The 23,594-nt window shown below is 37.6% G+C and overlaps 1 protein-coding gene and 1 long non-coding RNA gene across 2 annotated transcripts in view; one reads left to right on the top strand and one right to left on the bottom strand.

Annotated features, from left to right (window-relative positions):
- The window catches only part of EYS (eyes shut homolog), a 944,860-nt gene that overhangs the window by 398,082 nt on the left and 523,184 nt on the right, over positions 1 to 23,594 (top strand). Inside the window, exons 23-25 of the mRNA XM_075087034.1 lie at positions 1,913 to 2,009; positions 3,056 to 3,163; positions 3,822 to 3,967. Coding sequence (XP_074943135.1) covers positions 1,913 to 2,009; positions 3,056 to 3,163; positions 3,822 to 3,967 — 351 coding nt within the window. The remainder of the gene's footprint in view (positions 1 to 1,912; positions 2,010 to 3,055; positions 3,164 to 3,821; positions 3,968 to 23,594) is intronic.
- LOC142054457 (uncharacterized) lies at positions 17,063 to 21,845 on the bottom strand. The gene is made up of 4 exons (XR_012659541.1): positions 21,555 to 21,845; positions 21,365 to 21,401; positions 19,824 to 19,977; positions 17,063 to 18,845 (listed from the first exon to the last, which is right to left on the bottom strand). It is a non-coding gene; the product is annotated as an uncharacterized LOC142054457 (long non-coding RNA).

Below are 23,594 nucleotides of genomic sequence, written 5' to 3'. Positions count from 1 at the left end.
CAAAGCCATACACTGGGACAGAGAATTTTTGTCCCCTATAATGGCAATGCTTTTATAAACTTCTTGTGAGACATTGTACAACTAGGGAATAAATAACGGTATGACTTCACACAAGATATTTCTGAAAAAAAAGAATAATATCATGAGTGTAAGTTACTATAATTGAAAGGTTAGTTCAAGATATGTTCCAGGCTTTATTTTCCAGCTTCGTAGCGGACACTGCTGTGAAACCTTCAGCAAATATTCAGAACCCATTTCAGTCAGGTCTAGCCAGGAAGGACTTTGAACAGAAAAAAATCCTGGTAAGAAGAAAACATCAACTGCTTTCATGTGGGATGATGTTTAAACCATACCTTGGAGTGCCAACAGAGGCTTCTGTCCACAGCTTTCCCTACAGCTCTGACCAAGCCACTTAATTCCTCCAAGTAATGATTTTCTTTAGGTAAAAATAAGCTATACTGTTCTAACTCTGATCTTTAATTATTTCCCCACTTTCATGAAGTACTTTGAAATGCAAATACATGATATAACAATAAAAGTCATTACTATCCTTATCTCAGTATCAAAACGGTACTGATAATTTTTGTTGTTTTAGTAGAGAATCCAGTAAAGCGTTCATGATATTTATAATAATATAGACTGAATTTCAGTGGTTGTTTTTATAGTTGTTTTAATTTAATTTTGATATCTAAATGGTGTTCAAAAGCACTTTGGTGAACACCATAAATGCTCTTTAGTCAGTCTGCTCTCAGCACTCATGTGTATTAGAGACACTGCAGTGCAAATAGTTTGTTCGATGTAATGGTTTAATTACTACATCAGTTGAAAGATATATTCAGTTTGTGCAAATTTCAACTAAGTAGCTATAGTTTATCCACTGTATATAATTTTAACACAACTGTGTATTTAGTAGAACATTTGTTAATGTGAATATTGTAAGACATAGTATGCTGTCTTAAGAGCAAAAGTTGCATTCTTATATCACTGAAAAATCTCTTATTTCTCTTCAGCACATATTCTGGGATGTTTACACAGGTAAATGCAATGTATTATGCAAATAGTGTACTGGACAGATAACATCTTGATCACATTTTTTCTTCATTTAAATATTAAAACCAGTTAAATATTTTTTCTCATCTACTGGTGACTGCTTTGAATAGATGAGGTCTCTCTGACTTCGGTTATACTCTGTAATATATTAATTATTGAATTAGCTTTTAGTTATTCCATCCAAATCAGTTCTCTCTGGTTCAGTTAAGTATGTTAAGACTTCTTATACTTTCTGGAAATTAACTTGTTGAAGCTAAGGAACAAAAATAAGTGGACAGGGTTCTTTTAAGATTGTACTCACTTGCTGCCCCTGATCTTAGAGTCAGAGAGCAGTGAGGACTTGCTGCTCCAGAAGCGAAGGTAAGCCAGGGTCTTACCAAGGCTGCCAGGGCAGGAACCTCACTGTCAAGGGTCCTGTCTGACAGTATCTGAATGAGGCGAGCAGGACAGGGCCAGTGATGGTGTCCAGGATCAGCATAGTATGCCAGCTCATCAGTCAAGTCTACAGGGAATGGGTCAGGTCAAAGGTCAAGCCAGGGAACTAGCCTGAAGGCGAACATCAGCATCGAGATAAGCAGGTACATGGCTAGGTATGTGCATGGCTGCAGCGCAGGTCCATCAGATACAAAGGGCAAAGAGCCTGAGATGTCTTGCTTGCAAGAGAGGGGTAGTCACCACTGATGCTTCTGTCAGCTCTCTCTTGAACAGCTTCAAGGGCAGCTGAGGTGTTTCAGACCTGCCACCTGCATAGTCTAAGTTGGTCCGGAGCTGAGGCAGCCAAACCTCCAAGAGGATCTGTGACCCTTATGTTCACATTAGGTAGTAGAATTGACTCATTCACAGTTCATATAATCTGTTTCAGGATTTGAAGGTACTTACTGTGAAGTTAATAGTAATGAGTGCATCTCACATCCATGCCAGAATGAAGGTCTCTGCGTGGATGGGATTAACCATTACAGGTGAGGAAAATTATTTGAATGACAGATATTCAGTATGATACATGGGTGTTTATCATCTAGCTATTCTTTTGGTACTTTGCCTGTATTATGTTTGCTGTCCTTCAATGATACAATATGTCATTTTTGTGACTCATTTGACGCTGTTATGTGACACTCAAAATCTTCTTGTGGACAAAAAGGCATACATGAACACTATACATGGTAGACCCAAGGATCTGTTGTAGGGCTAATTAATATCTTAATAATCTAATCAAAATATAACAAAGAGATGTTATTAGTTCAGTTACAATAATACTAATAGTCTAAGTTGAAATTAATAGAAAACAGCTTAATGAACAATGTAGTTACAATTGTTATATAAGAAATCTTGCAATTATCTCTTACCTTTGTTACGATTACCATCACAATGTCCGTCTGGGTCCTGTGATCAGTGGTTTCACTGTTCCTCAAGAAGACTTGGCAGTGTTACTGCAAGTCATCAGCATCTGGAAGTCTTTGCCAGGAGAAGTGTGATATTTATGGTGGGGGTTTTCTCATCTCAGTCTCAGGCCTGCTTGGAGCTATTTTTGTATGTTTCCTTACCACAATTTTCTTCCTTTGCACCATTTACCAGCTTCCCCAGCCCACAGGGACACAAAAGGCTATTGCTTGTAATGCCGTGATTATTGCACTGTGTCACACCCTCACTATAGATGCTACTCCCAGAGCTGAAGCTAAAGCATGAGAGGCAGCAGTCAGTTGGCTCCAGGGCAGGTGTCAAAAAAAGTGAACACCAGCTCAGGCCAAGGCAAGTTCTGAGCCCTTGCACAGTGGGGTCAGCACAAAGCCTGTGGCCTTCAACTAACAATGGCAAAAATATTTTTTCCTGGGCTGCAGTCGCTGTACTTGTGAAGCTTGTTAAAATTCAGCACTTTGTAATGATCAGAAAAAAAAAATAATAATAATTTTGGAAGCACCTAATCCATACCTCTCAAAATCTGCCACTTTTTTCCCCGAATATTTTTATATTAAACTAAAAAGTAATATTATGACATCCTTTTCACTAGGTGCTTCTGCCAACATGGCTTTACTGGGACAGTATGTGAAGTGGAGATCAATGAATGCTTATCAAGACCCTGCAAAAACAATGGAACTTGCCTGGATCTCGTAAACAGGTTAGTTACTACTAAATGAAAAGCAATTCCCTGATTTCTGTATGTATAAAGTCTGCTTGCTGCCTTGAGGTCTGGGTGGGACCTTCAGTGTATGACAAGGATTCTGTATTAAAGTGAGGTAGGCAAATGCTACTGACTTAGCTATTTGTTTCTTAAGTGACCTGAGAGGAAAATAGAAGCGAAACTGTCTTCAGCACAACTTGTTCTTTTCCTCACCTTTATTTTTTTTTTTTAAATTTGAATAAGAGTGAAATAAAGGAAATTGGTCTTCAGTTAGATTGCTATATCTCTCGCTTCAGCTTCCAACAGTGACCTTTTTTAATGTTTACTAAAAGCTAAGTGTAAGTAAGAAAAAAATTTGTTTGTTTCACAACACTCTACAGTTATTCAGAGACTTGTGTCAAAAGAACATTAGTCTTTAAGTCATTCCTTGTACCTTCAGCTAATATTATTGTGCAGGAATTTTCTACTGATTTAAAAAGGAGTAGATCACTCTGCTTCAGAAACATGGAAATGAGAAAAGTCTGTTCATTATTTTAGTATGGATGATGATTAGGGACACCGGCTTGACATCAGGACATACATACAGCTTCAGAACTTTGGAACAGATCATATTGCTTAGTTCTGTTGCCTTACCTGATTTTTCCCTTTTCTGAAGATTCATCTGTAGTTGTGCACCTGGATACTATGGGTCTCTGTGTGAGATGGATGTAAATGAGTGCGAAACTTTGCCTTGCTTGCATGGAGGAAGCTGCATCAACAAGCTTGGAGGATATCAGTGTTTCTGTCCCCCTGGATTCACAGGTATGGTCTGCTCTCTATCACAGTGGAGAAGGCTATTTCACAGGTTTTATATGTTTTTAATTTTATACCAGTGGCCTCAACGAAATCAAGGAAGAGTACACAGGATCATCTGCTTACTGGAGGATAAATCAATATTAATTCAAATAGAACTTTGATTCAGTTCTTAATAAGTAGCCTAAGATGTTATTTACATTAAGGCTTGATTTACGATTTCTTTATTCACCCATACATGCAGCTGAAACACATTAAAAGAGAGATTGTATAGTGCAAAGAAAATCAATGTTTTGAATTCAACCAAGAAAAAGAAGTATTACCATAGGTACAGAGTAAATCTTACAGACATAATGAAATGCTACTGTGTCATTTGAATTTGCACAGAACTTTGCTGACCTGTTGGACTGACACTGCTGACTTTGTGTTAATCTTTACATTTTTAGAGAACTGATGACAGTATTTAACAGGTAGAGATGTAGCAAAATCTCTGTAAGATGATGTTGACATTTATTTAAATGATCTGCATGCTGCAGAACAAGTAGTCCATACTTAATGTTTTGATACATCCAGCTTAAGCAACCTGAAAACACATGGGGTCATACGACTGTGGAAATGTTTATAGCTGTCTGCCTCAAGTTATATCATTGCTGCCTTCTTGCTGCAAAAAATGTTTTTTTCCTACCCATTCCAGCGTGTAATGAATACCACGTAATTCATAAGATCAGAAAGGATGCAATTCACATCCACTGAACTGAGAGGAATGTAATTTCTCCACAGAACAAAGAACAAGTACAGTTTTGGGAATATATATATAGATGTATATCCTTCTTCCATTCACCACAAACTTCTGTCCACATACTGCTTGTGCAGTGTTCTTCAAAATTATCCTTGACATTTCAGCAAAAATTAGAAAAATCTATATAATTCTCTTGCCTAAAACTTTAAAAGCTCTTTCAAACACTCCCCCCTCCCCCCCCCCCCCCCCCCCCCCATTTTCTTTAGAAGGGCTGTGTTCTGAATAGCACTTCTTGGTTATCGCAGAAACTTTGGTTCATTAGGCAGTGGTGCTGCAGATTTATAGTTTTAACTAATAGATGTTAAAACCGTTGTCTTCCCCTTTATGTATATGTTCCTGTAAGAATTCCCAGCTATATTCATAAAAGACAAGACACCTGTACCTGAAGAGCTTCTGAGGCTGTAATCTGAAAAGGAGTAAGCAATCTGCGGGTGTGCTTTCTTTTCATGATACTGCATTACTGAATAAGCAGTTTGACTTGAGTTCTTTTCCCTAACACATTTAGCCAACAAGGATAGAATGATGGGTTTTTAGTGTAAGAAGGTTTTTTAATCAGCTGTAGTAGTTTACTATTAGAAGTAGTTATTTATGGGTACAAATCTTTCTAGTATAGTTACAAGAGTAGTTGTTTACTATTTAGTGTTAGTTATTTACTAACAAGGGTGGTGTGATATCCAGGTGTCTATCAAACACAGAAACATTACTCAAAAATTAGTGGTAGATTGCCCATCACTAAATTATAACCCGCGATATTTTTGCCCACCCTTAAAGTGACACTGTTTGGACATCTGCTATGCAATGTACCAGTTAGATTAAGTCTGAAGGAATAACTCATTGGATACAAAGTGTTTGGTACAGCAGTTGAACTAAGGCTTTAAAACAAAGTTGTAGTGTTAGCAGGCCCAGAAGTGAGTGAAAGTAATTTGATATCAAAGCAAGGTCTTTGCAGAGCAAGATATTGCTTTTCTGGATTATGAAGCAAAAAGAGCATGTGTCAAGTATACGTTTCCTTGGCAAACATACAGAATTGTAGCGTAGTTCTCTGATAGTTTGAGGTTCTGAAAACTTTTTCTAGCAATTACAATTCAAATAGCTAATAGCTCATTTTTCATATTATTTAACAAACGTTTTTTGGTTTTATGTTACCTCTACTACAGAAAACATAATGGTACTGTTTGAGAGTACTAAGCTTTAGAATTATAAATACTGAAAGAAAATGCTTTAAAACTACAAAATGTTAGTATTTAAGGTACTGAATTTATAACAGTATAACAAAAGTAATTTATCTAACTCTTTGAAAGATAGGTGTATTTCCACTTTCATCCCCAGTAATTTCATAAATCTATGAACCGCATTTGTTTTCTGTCACGGACAAGGCATCTTTAAAGATATATAAAAGCATGTATTCATTTCAATTGTCATTTGATTTTCAAAAATGTTTTATTGTACTTGCACAGAGAAAATGTCAATCATTGACTAATTAAAATATTCTAGATTTGTAAATGTGAATGAAAACAAATTACAATACATTAAATGGTTAGGCCAAATTATATTACTATATTTAATTTTTAAAAACATTTCAAAAGTATTAATTTTCATGAGACATTATGAATCTTTTCTCTTGTCATGTAATTTAATGTCTTAGAGAAAGGAGCCTTTAGACACTGATCTCTGCTTTATAAACTCTAAAATTTTGGCAGCTAATGGATCTCAAAACGTTACATCTTCCATAAATTTATCTTATTTTGGGCTTATTTTACATTGTTTGTAATTTTATTTCATTTTAAATAGCTTTTTATCAAAAGTACTTTAAAAATAATTTATTAACTATTAAAATATGACTTTTTCTCAACACTGCTAAGATAAAATTTACTGTTTTGCAGCTCAGGTAGACTCTTACAAAAAGTAATCACAGCTCAGATGACAAATGCACAGATGTATCCTTTCTGACAGGATGTAATTGGCAGCAACAATGGTCATATTAAACCCTAGATATCACTAATAAACCCTGGCTAAAGTCCTCACTCCAGATACTTTGGAAAATAAAACTAAGTGATCTGGGCATTCAATAAATTGTTTTTATTCCTGGCCCAAAATGAGAAGAAAAGTGAATTAATGAAACAGTGCTGTGTTAGAAAAAGGAGAAAAGTAACAAAAGGATAATATCAAATAATCATCTAATCTTTTTTTTTTTTTTTGTGCAAAATACCTTCTGGGGATGAGTGCATCCCCTCTTCTGCAGTAGCCTTCTCCTTATATTTAGTTGTCCTCAGTCACACTGGCTAGCAAGGCCACCTCAAAGGTGTGGAGGACCCAGTGACATGAACTTTCAGTCTCCAGTTTAGCCCCTCTTGTTTTTTTTAATTGCTTTGGCTGGCCAGTGTTTCTCCCTGAAACAATACTGCTCAGTTCCACTAGGTACTCTTGACAATGCAAGATCTAATTATTCCAGCTCTATCAGCTGCTGCTGTTCTTTAACTTGTATTTGCCCTTTAGCAACTGTATATATGCAGTGTACGAGATCCTTGTTGCCCAAAAGGATCTATGTAAGTACTTACGTTGTGCCTTCAGAACTATGACTTCGGCATACTAAAACTACAAACTGTCTCCTTATGTTAGTTTGACCTGTCACTTCCAAGCACACAAAAATATCATGAATTTTTCCTGGTTTTACACCCTATTGGAAAAAACTGTTGATTTATTTGAAATAGCATTAATCTTTCATGTTGAAAGATGCAGGCCTGGAACACTATTTTTGGTGTTTAATGCTTAGGCACCACAAAGAAACTTAACAATAGCATAGCATAAAGTCTCTAGGTAACCTGTTAGCTACAAAATTCTGTGAACTCTTTAATTCCCCGGTCTGATCATTCTTGTTCCATACCTCCCGTCTTTATGTGAGAAAAGTCTCTCCTGGTTTATAGAACTAACTGTGAAAAAAATCCACGGCTGAAAGTCCGAAGTAGAATAGCTCTTTACTCAAGATCACAGTTGTTAGTACTTATTGTCTGTATGTTGATGGTACCTGAGTGTTAGATATAACAACATAAAACTGAAAGATACCTCCTCAGTCACTGAATCTAAAACCTGTTTTGTCTAAATGGCCAGCCATTCCTTGGCTGGAGTGATGAATGTTAATGGTTGTAACATGAACTGTCGAATTTGTACTGCAAATGTAAAGAAACAAGCAACTCTAACCGTTGTGCTTGGTAATGTACCAAATATGAGACTTAATGTACATAAAGGATAGACCTTTTGAGTAAGAAAACACCATGCTTACATAATCATCTTTTAACATTAAGATACCCTTTTAAATATGTCTCACTCAGGAACTGTTTTACTTTATATGATTCCAGAATCCTTTGATTTCATAAATGTTGCTATAAATACTGGAAATTTGCTCATAACCTAAGGAAATGAAAGTAGAACCAAAAGCTCTTTCAGCTCTAATTTTGGCTTGATAAGTTACTAAACCTTTTTTAGAGAATCTGACGATACAGTGCAAAACATATGGAACTCATGACTGTGGAATTATAAATTAAATGGAACATAATCAGCAATTTAAATTTAAAAGCAAAATAAGAAAGTATAATCAATGAGTATAACTTGTCATCGCAAATCAATGTGATGTTGCATTCTGAATGAGCAGTGGTACACACTTACGTAAAGAATAAAACAAGAAAAAATACATATATGTATATTCCACTGAGTTTGATATTTAAAACTGTTAATTAAAACTCTAATATTACTTTCTCTTCAGCTAGGCAATGTAACATCTTAAAAGGAATAAGTAATTAAACATAATGTATTATGATCACTTACCCTGAAGGTTGTTTTCATGATTGAGGTGTTAATCAATTCTCCTTTATCAATTTTACCATCTGAACAAACTTATGTCAAAGTGTAATCCAGATGATTCAGACATGCCTGAAGTGAAATATTTTTAATATTAATAAAAAATTTATTTTATATTCAAGTATAAATCATAAGTGTTTGGGTCACCAAGTCTGCTGCAAAATGGGTTTAAGAGTACAGGTTTTTTGACTGTAGAATTTTGTTTGATAATCCCTAATTGCTTCATTTTAAAGGATTCTAGGATTACCAAGTCCTTACTGCCTTCATTGACAGACTAGGAAATTCTTAAGTCTTTATTTTCTGATTTTTCCCTGTTTGAGGTTAACTAAATAATTCTAACATCTCTTGCAAAGACTAAAGTTTTTTTCCTAAAATCTGTTGGGTTGACCTTGGCCAGCTGCCAGATGCTCACCCAGCCACTCTCTCAGTGCCCCTCATCAGCAGGGCAGGAGAAGAAAATAAAGATGAAAGAATTTATGGGTCGAGATAAAGGGAGATTACTTATCTGTTACCATCATGGGCAAACCAGACTTGACTTGGGGAAAATTAATACATTTTATTGCCAATTAAAGTAGATTTTTGGATGGTAAGAAACAAAGACAACATAAAGCAACACTTTTTTCCCTTCTTCCCCCCTCCCCCCTTCACCAGCTCAACTTCAATCCCAGCTCCTCTGCCTCCCCGCCTCAAGCAGGACAGGGAGATGGGGAATGGGAGGTTGTGGTCAATCCATAACAGCTCTTCTCTGCTGTTCCTACCTCCTTACACTTTCCCCTGTTCCTGCGTGTCCTTTCCCCAGGCTGTAGTCCTTCAAGATACACCTGTTTCAGCATGGGCTCTCCACGGGCTACAGTTCCTTCAGGAAATAACCACCTGCTCCAGTATGGGGTCCTCCATGGGCTGCAGCTTTGGTATCCTGCTTGTGTCAGGAGTGCTTTCCACAGGCTGCAGGCAAATACCTGCTCCACCATGGTGTCCTTCATGGGCTGCAGGGAAATCTCTGCTCCAGCACATGCAGCACCTCCTCTTCCTCCGTCTCTGACCATGGTGCTCACCAGATTATTCTTCACTTCGTGCCTCCTCACTTTGCCTGTATAGTGTTTTGTCCTTTCTTAAATATATTTTCACAGAGGCACCACCATCTTGGCTGAGGGGCTCAGCTGTGTCTTACCGCAGGTCCACTGGAGCCAGCTGGAACTGTCTATGTCCAGCCTCTGGCCTCTTCTCACAGAAGCTGCCTTGCAGCTCGCCTGTCCCCCGCCCCTGCCAACACCTTGACACTTCCACCCAGTACTTGAAATAAGATTTCAGTAGCTAAAATGTGTTAAGCTGCAATACATAAATTCAAAATTCTGGTTCAAACTGGCAATTATTTGACATCTGATCCAAAAGATGCCTAAAAATGACCAAGTACAATGAAACCACTTTTTGCTGTGAAGTTTCAGTCATCATTTCTGCAAAGCATAAATTATTCCTTCATTCTCAAAAGCTGTTCTCTTAATCTCAGATCTACTCCTACAGTGTCATCTTCTCTATGAGATTAGTACAAACTGACATTTGGAAGTGACTAAAGGTGCACTTGAGTTCTATGTTAAACCAAGTCAAAGCCTTGGCTGAAATAACTCATCTTGTATTTTATCTTTAATGCCAGCTCTGAGCCCCAGCCTTCCTTATCCTGCACCTCAGAACCTGCTGTTCATCTTGTCTACATGACGATGAAAACTTCTCAGCTTTTTACACAATAGGCTGACCTAACAAGAAAGTCCCTCAAGATCTAATCAATGAAAAGGGAGAGAAATTTTCTTTATCATTTTGACCTTCCTAGCTACTTCTACAACTTCATACTGCCAGCTGACTCTGGCAGTGATTGCATCTGCACTCTTTGAACCTCTGTCTGTATTCCTTGCTATTGATATCCAGAGGAAGAACAGCAACTACACTACTAACTGAAGTGGCTATTTATTTAGAGTCAGAGAGGAGGAATCTTGTGGTATGCTCCCTGAGATATCAAAGCAAGATGCAGCTTACATATCAAGAGAGGCCAAAACTGAATGGCATGTCAAGAACAAATTTAACATGTGTACTGGCGGAACTGGGTTTCTATACTAAATGTGGAGGTAGTGGTGTCTTTTAGTTTAATGATTAGAACATTCACATAAGTTTTGGGAATTTTAGGTGTAGTGAGTACACCATCATGAAGGGCAAATTTACATTATGCATTTTCCTGAGAAGTACTATAATGTCCATGCTACAAGTTAGCCTGATTTGTAAGGAAAGGAGGGGGCACTTTTGCTGTACTTGTTGAGCTACAACACTTCAGCAAAATTTCCTGGGCCAGAAAGAACATAGAACAGTAATGTGTAGCCTCCTCAAGTGTTCAGCTTGAAGTGCCATGTCTAGACTGCTAGTTTTGTCTCCCTCCCCTGAGAGCCAAGGTCAGGATATAAAGATTATTTTTCCTCTCAGAGTGACTTACCATCTACTAACTAGAGCCTTAAGCCACACTTTAACTACTTAAATCTTAGTCTGGTAGCAGCTTTGTTCCAATTACTGCTCATCCTTGTTCAAGGAAGAGGGTGGTCAAGAAGGCATGGCAGAAGGCCAGCAAGGATGAATAGGAAATGCCTGACTCAACTCGGAGCAGGGATGAGCTACTTAGGAATATGAAGCCATTGCCCAGGTATGCAGAGTTGAAATTAGGAAAGGAAAAGCTGAGCTAGAGCTGAGCATAGAGAAGGATATGCAAAGCTTTCTATATGAACATTGGCAGCAAAAGGAAGGCCAATAAAAGAGTGGACCTGGTTCTCAGTAGGGAGGGGGGGACCTAGTGACAGAAGACATGGAAGAGCATGAGGTACTGTCATGGTTTAGCCCCAGTCAGCAACCAAGCACCACGCAGCCGCTCGCTCACTCCCCCTTGGTGGGACAGGGGAGAGAATCGGAAGAGTAAAAGTGAGGTAACTCATGGTTTGAGATAATGACGGTTTAATAGGTAAAGCAAAAGCTGCGCGCCGAAGCAAAGCAAAACAAGGAATTCATTCACTACTTCCCATCGGCAGGCAGGGGTTCAGCCATCTCCAGGAAAGCAGGGCTCCATCACGCGTAACGGTTACTTGGGAAGACAAACGCCATCACTCCAAATGTCTCCCCTTCCTCCTTCTTCCCCAGCTTTATATGCTGAGCATGATGTCATATGGTATGGAATATCCCTTTGGTCAGTTTGGGTCAGCTGTCCTGGCTGTGTCCCCTCCCAGCTTCTTGTGCACCCGGCAGAGCACGGGGAGCTGAAAAAGTCCTTGACCAGTGTAAGCGCTGCTTAGCAACAACTAAAACATCCCCACATTATCACCACTGTTTCCAGCAAAAATCCAAAACATAGTCCCATACTAGCTACTACAAAGAAATTTAACTCTACCCCAGCTGAACCAGGACAGGTGCTCAAAGTTGTCTTGTTTTCAGGGTTTACTGCTAAAGTCTGGTCTCAAGCCTCCAGGTTTCTGAGCCTAGTGGCAGAGTTGAGGGTACTCCAGTTTTAACAAGACTCCTGGTAGAGTATGATCCATAAACTACAACCTTCTGAGCCCAACCAGCAAGCCAATCTTTTAGCCACCCAGTTGTCCCCCCTTCCAGACTCTACTTGGGTATAGGAATATTGTAGGAGATAGTGTCAAAGCCATGCTAAAATCAAGGCAAGTGCCATTCATTGCTGTTTTCTCTTCCACAAACCTAGTCTTTTCATTATAAAAGGTAATCAGATTGTTCAGGCATGTTTTTCCCTTGATAAACCTATAGAATCATAGAATAATTTGGTTTGGAAGGGACATTTAAAGGTCATCTAGTCCAACTCCCTGCAATGAGCAGGGACATCTTCAACTAGGTCAGGTTGCCCAGAGCCCCGACCAACCTTTCCTTGAATGTTTCCAGGGACGGGGCATCTACGACCTCTCGGAGCAACCTGTGCCAGTGTTTCACCACCCTCATTGTAAAAAATTTCTTCCTTATAACTAGTCTAAAACTGCCCCCTTTCAGTTTAGAACCATCACCCCTTCTCCTGTCACAGCAGGCGCTGCTAAAAAGTCTGTCCCCATCCTGCTTGTAAGCCCCCTTTAAGTGGTGAAAGGCTGCAATAAGGTCTCCCTGCAGCCTTCTCTTCTCCAGGCTGAACAACCCCAACTCACTCAGCCTGTCCTCACAGGAGAGGTGCTCCAGTCCTCTGGTCATTTTTGTGGCCCTCCTCTGGACCTGCTCCAACACTTCCATGTCCTTTCTATGTTGAAGGCTCCAGAGCTAGATGCAGCACTCCAGGTAGAATATCACCAGAGTGGAGAAGAGGGGCAGAATCACCTCCCTTGCCCTGCTGGCCACACTTCTTTTGATGCAGCCAGGTCGATTGTTTCTGGGCTGCAGGTGCACATTGCTGGGTCATGTCCAGCACCTTCTTTTCCTTCTGTTGCCTAGAAATAGCTTCTAAGAGGTTCCATTCCATGATCTTCCTGGGGACTAAAGTGAGGCTTACTAGCCTTAGTTCCCCAGATCATCCTTTTGGCTTTCTTGGGGAGGTAAGTGCAGTGTTTGCCTTTCCTAGTCATTGGGTACCTTCCCCAATTTTCATGGCCTTTCAGACATGATAGAAAGCAGCCTTCCAAGGATGTCAAACAGCTTTCTCAGCACCCTCAGGTGCAGCCCACCGGGTACTGAATTAAAGTAAATGAATGCAAGGATTGAATCCAAGAATTTATGTTTGGCCCAGTGTTCTGTATGCCACAACAGAAACCGAGTTGGATTATTGTGCCTAACCTTTGTTACCCAAGTTCACTATTTGGATGTGACCTTTAGATAATTTTATTTCAAATCTTGTATTTACAGCTTCAGCAACAAGAGAAGATAGGCCAGTACAGATTTTCTTCTTTGAAGAAACATTCATTTTATGTGGTCTGTAGAGGTTACTGTACCACATAGCAGTGACCTCCAGCTAGAAAGCTGGAGAAATGTATTTCTAGTTTCAAAGCAGTGAAGTTACTGAACAGCGAAGAATCCTATTTGTAAGAAAGAAAGGTCTGTATAGTGTGTGCAAAGTCTCTGGTCCTTAAGGAGACAAAGTCAATAACTACCTCATTTTTTGTACAGATTATGCTCAAAATATGTGATGCTACAGCCCATTCATAATGAGTGTTTGGCAACAGCAACTCTCACTGTGTATACAAATTAAATCTGGTGATTAGGAACTTGGATGACAGTACACTCCCCTTGTTTAGTAACATATAATTGTTTTGGGTTACGTATCTGTGCCATTAGGGAGGAGAATCCTTGTCTTTTGGCAAAGAATATCTAAATATGAAGTGTTTGTTCTTCATGCTCATTACTGTCTAATCTGAATGTATTTAGTACAGCAATTCTAAGGTGATCTCACCAATGTCTTGTACGGTTAATTACTATTTATCCTCAAACAGAACCAGCTTCTTTTTCTGGATTTATAGGAGTCAGTAAAAGAGAAATGGAACTATCTCTGCTTCTTATTTTTGACTGCTGAAAAGAATAGCATCAATGTAAAGGACAACGCTTTCTAATGATAAAAAGGACACTGTTCATGCAGTCATGTACATGTTAGGACTCACTCGCAGTTCCCATTGTACCCATTGCCTAAAGTGGTGTATTGGATTGGGAGAAAATCTCAATTTGATTCTCACAGACTTTCCTCCAAGTTTCCTGCACCTTCATAGAGGTTACTAAATGCAACAACATTGTTAAAGAGTTTCGAATAACTTCTGCTTCTTTTTGCGTACATTACTCCATACTGGCCAGAACAAAGTCTTGAATCTGATTCTTGCACCTAATGTAAGGTTATGGTGATGCATCCTCTCCCACATTCTCTCTCTTTATGTAGCTCGTCTGTTTAATATTAATCATTTATAGTGAGTGGGGGATAAAAAAATAGAAGAAATATTTTCAATGTAATATATCTAGTAGGTGAGCCATTCATGCGTTCTGTCAGTTTATGTGAAACATTCTTGCTCCATATCAAGCAGATCTGGAAACGTTTGAGAACAGTTTTTTAATTCATTAGTGAAAATGGAGGAAGGTGATCCCTTAGACTCATGCAGCTGACAGCAGTAAGCATACTATACATGACAGTTCAAAATTTGCAAGCTAGACTGAACGGCCAAAAAAAATTTAGCTGCATCAGAATGGGGTCAGCCAATGAGTTCTCCTTAGGGGCATGGTGGTAAAGCCAGATACAGTGCCGTACTAACATATGTTTAACAGCGTTAAACAGAAATACGTTAAACATTGTATCCATATATATGGATGTGCTGCTGTGAAGTTCTGCGGTTTGCCTTATGTTTTTGATTATAATACTATATATACACCACAGGAGTATCTTTCTTAGGACACAGACATATTATTTAACAGAATAGGAACATTTAATAAAACTGAGACAGTTCCCAGCTAAACAGACAGTAACTGAAATTGATAACATCCTAATTTACCTTCTCATAAATATAATCTATCAGATCAGTGTTTCAGGGTAAAGCAGATGTAGAATCCTTCCCTGAATATTTTTTTGGGCTGCTTGAAATGCAGAATGCAGGGGATAGGACTATGCAGTGAGAACATTTCAGAGCTTGTGGCCAAGTGATTATATCTACATTTCATCTATTACAGTAAGCTATTAGGTGAGAATTTTAAATTATCTAGGGCTTCTAGAGCCAAAATCAGTGCTTCACATTGTATGTACAAGAAATTGAGAAAGCCCTGATACAACTGTTAGAGCTGTTTCCTAGCTCTTACTGCTAGCTAGGAAGGTCTCTACATTTCAGCAAGTGTAACTTTGGAGGGTTTTTTGAACATATTCAAATATCCCACTGTGCATGCTTTAGAGGAGTTTCTATTCTGTGAGAGTTACCAAGGCCCAGGGGATTGAAATCTCAATTTCCACACAAATTACTCTGCTACAAATACTGTGGCAAAGGAACTTTTAAGCAGCTTTAATGCTAGAACACCACAGAGGAACATTATGCATTATAATGCCAGTCTATTCTTCTGTGATTCTGCGATATTTCTTTGAGCTTTGTCTAAGTTATAAATATACTTAATATTTAAAGCTTTTATATTAAATTATTGTAGTATTTCTAAAAGATAATGTTACAAATGAAATAAGAATATTTTATTAGCTATTTATGATGGTGTGGTTTTTTGCTATGCACTCAAAAATTCATGACTGGGAACTAGTTAGATGAAAACACATAATTCATCACTTAAAAACCTGTGGATGATTCAATCAGTCACAGCAATAAATATCTAAAGCAATGACTGCTGGGTGATGGTTTCACTTCTCAGAACTCAACATGCTGTATGTTAGAACAGTTACTGTAAAGTTGTGCTTCTTATTTCTGAAAAGCATGGCCGTGGTAGCATCATGGATTTTTTTGGTTCTGTGTAGCTATCTTTGCCAGCCATCTCTGTCTTTTATCTTCAACAGGGTTCAGAGAAGTAGATGACTTCATGAAGAGTATTTTGTTCACTAAAGTAGAGTGAGTTAACCTGTCATGCTAAGAATCTCGTAGTTTTCTTAGCAATTCTGTTGGGTTTTTTCCCTCCTTTGTAGTGGAAAAAGGTATGGGGCAACTCTCTGGGTCTCACCGGTTACATGACTTGGATCTGGTTTATTTCCCAGTTCTCATCCTGAAGTACTGTTCTACATTGCCAAGTTCTCATCTGAAACAAATAGTGAAGGTGGTGTGTTACAGTAGTTAAATGCACCAAACATCAGTGCCTAAATTTACTACCCAAGGCATACCTGTATTCTAAATAATGCATATTCTCATCAGTAATTAAGATTATTTCCAGTTACTAAGATTATTTCCAAGCTTTTTTAGTTCTTGCTTGTCTGCATGGAGCCTCAGTGTGTGATTAGGGTCACCCAAATGGAGAAAAAAAATAGCCTACCTTTTTGGCATACTTCTTTTGGGATTTTTTGGGGGGAGGTTGAATTTGATCAGGCTGTTATTAAATAGCATAAGAATTTTGAAAATTATTAGGCTATGATGAAATACGTGCTATTCAGAAGTAAATTTTGCATATAACCATGATCAAATTCTTGTTGCATTGTCATCTGCTTCTGTGCACCTACTGCATACTTGTGATCTCATGCATTTTGCCACTAAGCGGGCTTCTGGGTCAAGGTCCAGGGGTAGTCTCATTCCTGAATCAGAATAATTCAGGAATAGTAGGACCTTGTGAGGCCTCTAGTCCAGCCCCTTGCTGAAAGGAGTGTTAGCTGTGGGGTCAGACCAGGCTGTTCAGGGCTTTGTCCAGTTGGGTCTGGAAAACCTCCAAGAAGAGTATTCTCATTTCTGATGAGATATTTAAGCTGCAATATGAATAATACTTTACTTTATTAGTAGTAAGTGGGACACCCAAGAAGAGAAAGATGAGCTTTTAGCTATACAGTGAACTTTGACTTTTATTATCATTTGACTGTAAAAATGCATAACTGCTTCATTTTTAAATAAGACCATTACAGACTACATAAAACATGCCTAATAGAGAAGAAAATCAAAAGCTGTAGTAACAATAATATTAGTATATTCTGGAGGCATTCAGGTTATAGAGTGTTAAGGAGGTAAATGTGAATAGATTTTTTTTAGACAAAGCTATGCTTATTTTATTTTAGAGGATGCTAGAACGTAATTTTCTTGATGCTTTTACCATATAGTACAGCTCTCCCATTTTCCTTTATTTTAATTTTGTTTTTACACTCCATTTGTATTACAGTGGTAAAATTAAAATGGCTAATAAACAATGACTGTATTGAAAGAACCATGGGTATTTCTCTGTAAGACACTGTGTTCGTACTAATATATACGGAATGTATGAAATATATACATTATATATGCAGTGCAGCATACCAATACAGTTCTTTTCTCTGTACTGAACTGTATTAGTTCAAATTAGAGATACTTTGCTTCTTAGAAATTTGTCTTCCAAGTTTTCAGTTATCTTTTAGTTTTAAATGTTTTTCTCAATTTTAATAAAGTAATTACTCATACAAAACCTTATGTTCTTAAAATCAAAGTTAAAATGTTGTAAATATTGAATTGATATTTGCAGCTTGCCCAGCTACAATGTGTCCTCCTCTGGCAATATTGACAACTCTGACATTTTTGTCATGATGTTTCCAATATTCAGACATGAATTGATAGATTTTTCTTGCACTGTCTTCAGTTTTATCTTGTTCTCCATCCCTTTTTGTAAGTTTATTAATCTATGAACTGAATGATAATTCTAAACTGCGATATATTTAGGTATAGCTTGATTTTATGGTTTTGTAATTCAGTAAATATGATTTCTGCCCTCAGCAGGGGGAGGCCCCTGCTGTGCCCTGACCCAGCAGCGCAGGGGCTCAGCTTTGCCATGGCCTGAGCAGGGTGTTGCTGGTTTAATGCCTGCACTGGCCCCAGTGACTGCTGCCTGCCCTGCTCCAGCTTCACCCCTGGGGATGGCCCCTCTGGGGAGGGGGTGACATCCCGCCCAGCAGTCACTGCCGGGCAAACCATAGCCCTTTGTGTACGTGAGGCTGGGGTGCTGGCAGCCACCGCCTGGCTGCAGCTGGCAGCCCAGGAGAAGGAAACGGGCTGTGACAGGGAAAGGTGTAAAGGGAAACCCAAGCAGAGCCCAAGAATAGGGAAGAAGAAAATATCAACATCATGTTCCTTCAGACAGAGAGGAAAGAAATTCCCCACCAGGCACATTACAGTTGTCTTGGCAAAGACATCATGATGCTCGCAAATCCTTGCAATGCCCCTCCCTCCACCCCCTATTTACAGTTATTGGGAGAAAACCATAGTGTCACACTTTAGACCCATAGGGACATTTGAAGCATGAGCACACCACCAGTGGGAAGAGTTAGATACTGGCAAGGCTTAGGGCAATTTTTGGTATAACCATTTTAACAATTTTAATATAATTGCTTTTCAGTACTGATAATTTTAAGTATCAGTCTTAAAACATTAATAGGACTGTCATTAAATTCTAGGCTCTCTGTATGCTATGTTCCCTTTCACCTGTCACAAGATTATGAATTTTTGGATTTCTGTTATTTTTAGTAGAAAGTGTTCAAATCACTAAGATCTGATGCTATGACTAGGCACAGCAGTAAGCCGAGAAGTAATTTGCTTAGGTAGATTGCTGCTTCTGATGGTCTCATCATGCTCCAGTCCAGAGTTCAAATACCTAAATAACAGTGCAAGGTACAGGTGATGTTTTTGTATTTAGTCCCTCTGGTTCTTGCATTCACTTTTAAATTAAATGAGCAGATAGGGTTCTCAGAAAGCATGCATGCATATCTAAGATCCAAAATTGATACTTAATGAAAACAAATATCTTAAAAGTTTTAGACCAAGCAAATTAATCTGTACTTGTCCTAATTAACTTGGTTTCCTGTGGTCTAATCTAATCTGGTAAAGTTCTCTTTGATTTCACATCTAGAGTGGAAATCAAACCTTGCCTAAAGAAAGGAAACAATATTTACTTCAAAATAGTTTGCAACCACTCAAATTTTCTGCAGTCCTGTCAGCACCAATTTAACTTGACTTAATATAAGGGAGGTGAAATAATTGCCTGAAATAAATCTATTACTGACACAAAATACAATAGAAGTAGAAAATGTAAATCTCTGGTATTAGTCACTATGCTATAATAAATCTTTCTTAAGATGAAATCAACAAAAACAAGCTCAGCAACCTTATCAGCCCAAGTTTTTCATGCAGCATACTTAGAAAACTTTTGTTACAGCTTATTTACTCAGAAAAGGCTGAATGAGGCAATACTAAAATGATGTTAAAAGGACATTATGCTGTTCACAAGATTAATGTCACTGTGGCAAAATGAGTACTAGTTCTTTGCAGTTAGTTATATTAAGAGGCACATATTTCTAGATTTGTAAGAGGCTTGGTTTAGAATATGATGGTTGGGGCATATAGTATCAAAGTCAATTTATCAGAGATGAAAGATAAATTCTGCTGAAAAATGTCTTCTGAGGAGATTAAAGCATTTATTTACAATGTGGTTTTGTACATATGTGTATTCAGAAAATATATTGATTATAGAAAGTATTTAAAAAGACATGGAAATAAGTTTATAGCTGGTAGAAATCATTACTATATTTTTTCAAGATGCATCTTCTGCATCTTCCTGTAATAGGTGAAATACCTGAATTTTTCACCTAGTGCTCATCCCAGCTTTGTTTTGCTTTAATTATGAGATCCTTTTGCATTGTTTTTCTATATACCAGTTTATGTTTCCATTGCTTTTGATCCCAGATAGCTCAGCTGATGTATTTTTTCCTCTTTCTTGTTTTTCCCGCCTGTGAAAGGTAAGAATGATCAGTTACCATTCTCAATCATGGTCAGGATGGAACATGTTTGAATACATATTTTCTATCTGTCCAAATGAAGATTTTGAAGCTGTAAATAACTACTAGTGTTAAGTATCCTATTCTAGTGTTTTTCTACAACTTCTGTTGATGTTTTATAATTGTGTACGGTTACATATTTCTTGGAGTTATGTCAGTAATGAGGACGACTGTTAGATGAATGGTGGCTTAAGAAAAATTAAAGTTGAAGAAACCCCACTAGTTAAGCCCCTATAAGCTCATATAAGTATGGTACTAGGACCTGAAATTCATTTACAAATGTAGAGATTTTTTACAAGCATTGTCATTATTGTTCACAATTTCTATGATATATAAGCATGTTAGAAAATATTATTGCTCCTCATTTTCTACTTCTTCTGGGGTTTATCACTCTCATGCTGAAACTATTTAGCAAACGAGTTGATTTTTTCTGTAATTTAAATATGCTCTGCAGTATGATTTGTAGTATTTCTGTTCATGTTTAAGTTGAGCAATATTTTTATTTCTTAGACTTACGCTGTACAAACTTTATCTATATATATTTGGCTTCATTATTGGTTATACATTAATGTGCATCATGTACATCCATATGATAAATCTATTAATTGATCTTTTGATTAACGTCTATGTGCTATGACATCTCATGACCACAAATAGTTGTCAATAGTCTATCATATTAGCTGATACTAAAATTTACTTCAGTGAGGGAAGAAATAGGTGTTGCTGAGCGATTCAGCTGCTGATGATGAAGGGACACGTCTCCTCTCTGTTCTGTCTCTTTTCAACTGGATATAAAATTTTGTTACCATAGAAGGGCCTACTTTTTTTTTTTCCTATATCATGTATAAATTAGTATACTGTGGTAGTTTACTATTCCTTTCCATTTTCAGGTACACCCTCAGCAACCAGTAGTTTTTTGTCATGCATTTGTTTTTCTCTTCCAGGTAGTATGACTTTGACTTTATTTTTACACAAAAATCTGGGTTTCTTCCTTTTCTTCTCCTTTCATACTATCCATTATCATAAACTAATATATTGAATTTTTAATCTCATGAAACAGCACTCAAGTGTCTTTATCGTCTCCTAGAAAAGAAAAAACTGATCATCTTCCTCAGTCTTTAGCCCTAACAATCAAATTATTTTTTATTTGGTAATAGATTTTTTATATATTTTTAAGATATGTGTAAGTTCTAATATGACTTCTAGGACTAATAAACAAATAAACCAGAATATAATCTATATTTTCAGAAATCAAAGTATTTTTATTCTCAAGAGATGTAACACATAATCACAAAAGCATCTGAATACAAAATGTCATGGAAACATCAAGCTTACTTACCAAGAGGGGAGGATCTAGAGATTATCACTGAAATTTCCTGCAAAAAAAAAAATCATGGTATTTACTGTCTAAAAAATTAACATTTTGCAAAGTTATGTGCATGCAGTATAAAGAAACCAACCCAAAAAGGGTCTTAAATTAATGAAGCTGAATAGTTAAATGATTTTAAACGAAATAAATCATTATGTACATTGCCCAGACTGCAGAACTTGGCATGAGCACATCAGTCATAGGCAAAATGCAAAAATATGTAGAAAAACTTCAGGCTTGTTCTTCTTGGTAGTAGGATGATGTGGTGATTCATGAGAGGGACTCCGTATTCATGCACGGCGAAGCCAAAGCTGTTTACTAGCAAGAGATTGCCTTAATATAGTCTGCTTCCTGAGCTAGTGTTTTTCCCTTCTCGCTGCCTCTGAATGTGTTCTATCACACTAGCTCCACATATGGTATAGACATAGATAAGCACGCTGTCCTGCTTCGGTGCTCCAGCTGTGCCCCTGACCTTCTGTCCCACATATCAAGGCCTCAGTTCTGTGTTTTTGTGGGTTGTTTATCTATGCCATGGCTTGCATCCAACTAGGGCGATGAGATCTCCGGTGCTGTCACGGGAGGTCACATTCACTTATTCCACAGGATGAAAGCTTAAAGAGAGTACAGCTAAGGATGCTTGTGCATCTCAGAGATCACACATAAGTCAGAGGTGTTTGTTGTATGGTCCATTCTTATGTTCATAATGTCTGCTTTCAGCCCTATTTTGCCCTTCTGAAAGGTAAAAGCTCCTGAGGAGCTAAGGTTTTGTGACTATGACAGTTTGCATTAAAAAAAAAAAACCAAAACAAAAACCACAAAAAACTTCTAGGACCCACTGCCATTTCAAACTTCCTTCTTTCCTGGGCTGAAATACTTCAAGGATCAAGTCTAGTATCTGATTTTTCAGTTTGTTAGGTGCACTACAGCTTGTAAAAACTCAGATGGGTGTTGGGTGGATGTGTTTCAGAGGGAAGAAATGCAAAAACTTAATCATTTTTTTAAGAGAAGGCTGAGAATAAATGCCCAATGATCAGAAGAGGGAGAGAACCTAGGCTGGATCTAAAGCTGGTGGGAAAAATCCTTTACAGCAGAGAAGGGTAATTTCTTATTTGAGTTTACAGTTGAAAGGATGAAAGTCTTGATGGAAGATGTGACAATCTCTAGATTAGGACGTAGGTGTGGAATTGTGCAAATGAGCTCCAAGGAAGGCTGAGGCATCCCCAATTTCGTACTTTGAACAAGGACTGAAAAAGAAGGCAGGTTTAAAATTAAATAACAGTCACATTGGAAGAGAAGGACAGACTGTCTAGGTCACAGTCATGAATGATTACCAGCCTTTTTGTGTCCACAGTGTGACAACTTATAAATTTAGTACATCTTGCTCTTGGAAATAATTTAAATTAAAACATTTATTCATATCAGAATGGATTAATCCAGTGATGCTAAGGGCTTAATGCCAGGGACATATTTGGCCTGATTTGTTCAGAGGATATTAGAATATGGGTGCTGAGTTTAAAGAAGAAATTTTAGCATGTGAATGTAAATTATTTTTTATAAAACCTAACAGAAATATTTCTAATTATTGCATTTTGGCAAGAACATTTGAACTAGCTCTTACCGTTGAGCAAATTATTTTCTTTGTTATATCTAATACTTCAAAATTACATTGTTTTTATTTAGCTCTTTTTAATTTTTTTTCCTCTGTTACATATATTCATTTTTGTCTTTAAGCCTGTGGTACCAGTAATTGCTGTAATGGTTGTAGTATGTATTCATAGTAAATCTCAGAAATTCCTTTTATGGTGGGAATGACAAAATGGACTTTTAGTCCCTACCTATATCTAAAACTTCAACACTGGCAGGACTAAAAGTCCATTCTGCCTGACATAATTGCTAAAGCTTTCCTAGTAAGGGCAGAATATGGAAATATCACTAGAAGGTGTTTCTGTTCTTTTAATCAGATTCAGTCTTTCTTGGCAGAATCTGATCTTAATCATATCTCATGATACCTGTTTTTTAGAGAAACAAAGCAAAAATTTGCGTTTCTCTAGCTTCCCATGTTGTTCCCTTCATGAATATTGGTTCATGTATTTCAGATACACCTGGAGATTAAAGATGCTTCACCACATTAAGCAAAGATATTAAGTAAAGATTGCCTTGAAAATTGATGTACAGTGTTTCACAATGTTTGGACAGAAAG

This window comes from Phalacrocorax aristotelis, chromosome 3 (assembly GCF_949628215.1).
Source record: "Phalacrocorax aristotelis chromosome 3, bGulAri2.1, whole genome shotgun sequence".
Taxonomy (NCBI): Eukaryota; Metazoa; Chordata; class Aves; order Suliformes; family Phalacrocoracidae; genus Phalacrocorax; species Phalacrocorax aristotelis.
This window is presented reverse-complemented; position numbering and strand designations above follow the sequence as displayed.